The sequence below is a fragment of the Gracilinanus agilis genome, chromosome 2, assembly GCF_016433145.1.
Source record: "Gracilinanus agilis isolate LMUSP501 chromosome 2, AgileGrace, whole genome shotgun sequence".
NCBI classification, from domain to species: domain Eukaryota; kingdom Metazoa; phylum Chordata; class Mammalia; order Didelphimorphia; family Didelphidae; genus Gracilinanus; species Gracilinanus agilis.
The window spans coordinates 96,156,617-96,162,700 of record NC_058131.1 but is presented as its reverse complement, the minus strand read 5'-3'; the positions used below and the strand labels follow the sequence as shown (position 1 = coordinate 96,162,700).

At 36.4% G+C, this 6,084-nt stretch overlaps 1 protein-coding gene across 1 annotated transcript in view; it reads right to left on the bottom strand.

The window, feature by feature from the left end:
- Positions 1–202: 202 nt before the first annotated feature.
- The window catches only part of MSH2 (mutS homolog 2), a 75,367-nt gene continuing 69,485 nt past the window's right edge, over positions 203–6,084 (bottom strand). Inside the window, exons 14-16 of the mRNA XM_044660656.1 lie at positions 5,025–5,272; positions 2,330–2,505; positions 203–540 (exon numbers count right to left, since the gene is read on the bottom strand). Coding sequence (XP_044516591.1) covers positions 370–540; positions 2,330–2,505; positions 5,025–5,272 — 595 coding nt within the window. The 3' untranslated portion in view covers positions 203–369. The remainder of the gene's footprint in view (positions 541–2,329; positions 2,506–5,024; positions 5,273–6,084) is intronic.

Sequence of the window (6,084 nt, the reverse complement as noted above, 5' to 3'; positions counted from 1 at the left end):
ACTGTCCCATTCTCTGGTCCCAGAGAAATAATGCTTGATGTTGTGTATCTTGTTCACATAGGGCTGAGGTAGTGCTTCTTGTATTTGGATAATTCAGCATTCTTCTTTGTAACGAGGAAGTTGTACTAGGAGTTCCCTTCCAGTTCTAAATCTGTTCCTCTATAAAACCATCATATTTCAAAATAGGTGTCTACACGAATGATTTAAAGAAACATAATATTTCAATTTTATTTAATAATCTATGTGCACCAATCTCTAAACACCAAAGGAAACGTATAAAACATTACAAAAGTATTCGCATAGACAGTGGGGACTTCCTACAATTAAAAAAAAATCTACACAACTTGTTCATTCCATTGTGGAATTTTTTCATGGAGTAACTTTTATCCGTGAAATTATTTCATTCACAAAACTGTTATTTTGTGATATTACTTCAGCTTTCAGTTGTTTTAATTTGGTTCTGATGCCGTCCTCAGACATTTCTGCAAAGGGTAATTCCTTTACTTTGGCCAGAAATGTCTGAATTATTTTTTCACCTTGCTGGAAAAAACAAACAAACAAACATAATTAGACTTTAAAATATCTTCTCCAAATCAATAAATCATGTTCTGCTAAAATTTAATACCAAACACAACTCATTTTCTAAAGAAGATACCTGTTAGTGACTAGTACAGTTATCAAAGTCCTGGGCAAGCTCATATCTTCAGGCTAAAGGTATGTTTCAAAAGTAGTTATAACTATTTGCAGCCCAAACATTACATTTCTCTTTAGCAGTTCCAGGTAAGGAAGTTTAGTGAGAAGTGAACTGGTCAGAGAACTCAGGAATCCCAAATCTGACATTTCCTACCTGGCACAAATCACTTCACCACCCTTCTTGGGATTGGGTAGGGTAGTGCTAAATCTACAATCCTTACTGCAATGAACTTAGGATAACACACTAATGCAAAGAAGGAGGCTATTTCCTTTTCTTCAATCCACAGGAGGTACTTTAAGTACTTACTGAAGAAAATAAAATCCTTTCCTTCAAGGAATCTGAGGAGCAAGGTCTCAGGTGAGACAGAAATATGCTTTAACACCCTCTTTTCTAGACCATTCCTATCTCTACTAAAAACACACAATTTGCAAAACGTTTCAATTAAACAGAACATTCTGAGTTAGCTATATAACACAGTAGCACAAATACTATCCAGTGTCTCTAAGTCTCTTATCTCTTTCTCATTCTAATCTGAAGGAATTCCTACCTACAGAAACAAAGTCACAAATCTGAAAACAATGACTAGAATTAAAAGGGTACCTGAGAATCTTTCAGGGGACCCAACAGGTCAAAAACACTTTCATAGTTGATAATACCAAGGCATTTTAATGTCAAATAATGGTAAACATAGATACAACCTACATAAACAAAGGCTCTTGGGGTGGAGTGGGGGACGAGAGTAGAAAGGAGTTCTGAGAGCATCATGTTTTTTTATTTCTGAAGTTTTCCTCTTTGTTTTCTCTTCTAAATGTAATCATATATATCAGAATGAGAAAATTAGGGCTGCCCTTTCCTGAAAGGCTCTAGCCTTGCTTACTTCACTCCTTGCTCAGCTCATTCTCTGGTTTTGAGCACTTTCTCATGAACAACCTTGCCCAAATGTGTACACTCTCCTCTCCCATGGCCTCTTTTTCATCTCCTTTTTATATGTTGTGTTCTCCCAATAGAACATGAGCTCCCTGAAGGTAAAGACTTTTATGCTTATATTTATAACCTCAGTTCTTAATACAATGCTAGCACATAGTTAGGTGCTTAATAAATACTTGATCTATTGTTACATATAACAGATTCTGTAGAAACTGTAAAAGTGAAATTTGGAAAATGCCATCTAAAAGTGTATATATTTCTATGGACATGGGAAATGTATCAAAACTACATTTCCCGTGATCCAACATGGTCCAACTGGTTTCCGTTTCTGGGTCTTTGGGCGTGGGGAGGCCTACGTCGATGCAGAGAGGGGTTTATAATCTCCGGGGTTAGGAGGGAGTGGCCTCTTTGCCAGTAGGCTCTTGGCCAGCAAACAGGAGACAGTAATGGAGGCGGCAGTTTTGAATGCTTATAAGTGCGTGGTCTGATAACTTTATCTATAAACATGGCTTTAATTAAAATACTAATTTATATTATTATACCAGCCTTTATCATTTTTAATATTTATAAAACTAATCTTTATTCCCTGAAAAATCTTAGGATGGAAATATTTATGCATTTTGGTGTGATAATATAATGGTGACTACGATGAACTTCATTATAGTTAGTCTTATTAGCTTATATAACTACACCTACAAACTGACAAACCTCTCTTTCGTGGTAGCACCTCTTGGCTGCTGGTTCCATTTCATCAGATCCTTGAGGTTTTCCAAAATGCTGGAATTCCTCTAGTTCCAGGGCCTTTTGTTTGGCATTTTCTATTACATGCTTAGGAAAATTAGCAAGTTCCGCAACATGAATCCCAAAACTCTGATCACAGACACCTGCAAGAAACCAGAGGGGTAAAATAACAGCGTACAGAACTGGAATTAACCTTCTTCATCTATCATTAGAAAATCTTAACTATACATTTAAAAATGCTTGGCAAATGATTCTGACCAAAGTACAAATGAGCTTTTAATTAAGCCTCTGCTAGCAGGCACAGGTGATTATGACTTGGCATTCATATCACCCTTGAAAACTCTATTAATCAGAAGATAAAAAATAATACTCAAATACCAAATCTTTTCTCGAGCATTGAAACCTCACTTAGCAAATACCCACAGAAAAGACCTGAGCTGCATTAATCTAACCATTGTTGGGGGGAGACATGGTTGACATCTATAGCCTTCAAGTCTCCTCCATGCTCTAATTTATGATCCTTTGATCTACTTTCAAATACTACTTCATCCTGTAACACTAGTACACAAAAAAATTAAGCATGTAACTTCAAAGTCTGGGAAGCTAAAGTAGACAACTGGTTGGTTTTGAGAAAAGGAAGTTTCTTCTGTTCATCACCATCTTCATTCTTCTTCATTTGCATTGTCATCACCACTACCATCATCATCGTCATCACAAAATGACACTAATGTATTCATTCAAAAATCAAAGGAATACCAAAACAAACACAGCAATTATATGAAAACAACTACAAAACACTTTCCAAACAAATAAAACTGGATTTAAACAATTGGAAAGCCATGGATTGCTCATGGGTAGGACGAGCTAACATAATAAAAATGACAATTCTACCCAAATTAATTTACCTATTTAGCGCCATACCTATCAAGCTACCAAAAAACTTCTTTGCTGAATTAGAAAAAACTAACAAATTTCATTTGGAATAACAAAAGATCAAGAATATCAAGGGAAATAATGAAAAAAAAAATGTGAAGGAAGGGGGCCTAGCAGTACCAGATATTAAACTCTACTATAAAGCAGCAGTCATCAAAACAATATGGTACTGGCTAAGAGATAGAGAGGAGGATCAGTGGAATAGACTTGGGGTAAATGACATCAGCAAGACAGTGTATGATAAACCCAAAGAGCCCAACTTTTGGGACATGAATCCACTATTTGACAAAAACTGCTGGGAAATTTGGAAAACAATATGGGAGAGATTAGGTTTAGATCAACATCTCACACCCTACACCAAGATAAATTCAGAATGGGCAAACGACTTGAATATAAAGAGGGAAATTATAAATAAGTTAAGTGAACACAAAATAGTATACTTGTCAGATCTCTGGGAAAGGAAAGACTTTAAAACCAAGCAAGAGTTAGAGAAAATTACAAAATGTAAATTAAATGGTTTTGATTATATTAAACTACCACCCAGGGCAGTGCTAGGCAAATTGAAAAGACGGCCATTGGTTTCTGTGAAGGAATGACAGGAAGTAACAGGAAGTGACCTGGAAAAAAAGGGCATAAAAAATAAAAAGAGACCAACACGGTCTAGCATGCATTCCTTTCTGGCTTCTGGAGAGATTAGTTGCGGAGATTCCTGCTTTGGCTTTGGAGGAGGCTGCGTTGGTGGAACGCTGGCTGAAGACACCATTGGGACGTCTGGCTTGGAGAGATTCCTGCCTTGGTGGCTCTGCAAGGAGACCCTCTGTGCTCTTTGGGGCTTCAGTGGAACACTCCCTTCAGTGTGAGTTCTGTGAAGAGACTCTTTTCCTTGGATCCTGCATCGGCTTGCTGGTGAGTGACTTGGACTTCCACGTGGAAATTGGAACTTTGTCAGAAGCAAGCTGAATTTCACTGGATCAGCACTTAGGGTAGGCTAGGCAACACCTTTCCTCTTTCCCTCCTACATTTCATACTTCCAACTCTTTCTCTTCTTCATTATGAATAAAAGCTTCTAAAAAGTTTTTCTGGCTTAGGGATAATATTTAGAATTCGATGACCACAACATTGAATTTATAACTCTCTTATTTAGTCAAAACCAAAACCCCAATTTAATCCTTACAATATAGTCTTCTAATAAACTCTAAAGGAAAAACCAAAAGGAAGAAAAATGACTCTGACATTGCGCAAGAATGATATAAAGGACATGATATAGGAAATATATAATTATAAAAGGAGATAGGCAAGTCATATAGTGACAAGGAAGGTTATGGAACAATCTTTCAGATGGCTAAAATGTGACCTCGAATTAATTATATTTTAGTGGTGCTATATTTACCTGGATATAAAGGGGTGTATAGATGAATTAGGGATCATTATTTCCTATTAATTCTACATATACTTTGATTGTACATATACTTGCTTTCTGTTTTACCTAGGAGAATATAATCTCTTATGAATAAAGAATGCCTTTTGAATACTCATGCTTAACACATGCCTGGCACATAGTAGGTACTTAATAAATGTTTACTGACTAATTGACTAACCATGCCAAAACAACTCAACTATACATTTTCTTGGAGAAGACAAAAGAGTTACAGATGAGCTCATAGATAGACATTTCTCTTACTCACACAGGGATATGCAACAATTCTGTCACTGACAGTCACAATCTCACCTTTCTTTACTTGATATAGCATAGTTAATGCCTCATCGGTAGTTAATGCTGAAACATGTAGATTATTCACTGTTGGCAATTGGTCAGCCAATGCTGTCAATTCATGAAAATGAGTAGCAAACATACAGAAGGCACCAATCTTAGTGGCAATATATTCTGAAATAGCCCAGGCTAACCCAAATCCATCATAGGTAGAAGTCCCTCTTCCCAATTCGTCGATGATTATTAGGGAGTCTTTGGTTGCAGACCTAGAAAATAAAATTATAGTACATTTTTCCAAAGGATAATTTTGAGCAAGGCCAATACTACTCTGTGAAAGACACTGTAGGGTATAAAAAAAAATTATTAAAATGTTTGCACACATGAAGATTTAAGAGAAAGGTCAATAGATCATAGTTCATTGCTGAATAGAAGGCACAGAAAATAACTGAAAGCAGAGAAAATAGATGCAGCTTGAAGTTAGAATCACTAAAAACAAAAGCCTTCCTACAAGAGATTAAGATTTAATCAGGGTCTTAAAAGATAGGTACAATCTGTAGAGCTAGAGAGAAGAAGGGAAGGTATTCTAGGAAGAAAGTACATTAACAATAAAACAGTAATAAGAAAATGCACAATGAAACAATAACTGGCAAGTCACTCAAAGTTAAAACATAGAAGTGTGAAACAACACAAACCACTAAATATATTTTTATGACCATTCTACTTTAATAATAAAGATAAACTAACAACCTTGAAAACATAAAAAGGGGTTGGTAGGTGGTTCAGTAGTTAGAACACTATGCCTAAAGATGGAAAGTCCTGGACTTAAATCTGGCCACAGATATTTCTTAGTTATGTGATGATCCTAGGCAGACACTTAACCCCAGCTGCTTAGCTCACACTCTTTTGCCTTGGAATTGACACTTAGTATTAAAAATAGACAAAAAGTAGAAGGTTTTAAGGGGGGAAATGTGAGGTGGGGGACGCGGGGACAGAGAGACCCTTTGTCTGAGAGGGGGAAAAGCAGGGAAGAAGGGAAAAGGCTTCTCAGGGTGTGCCATGAATATAGAGACATGAAGAA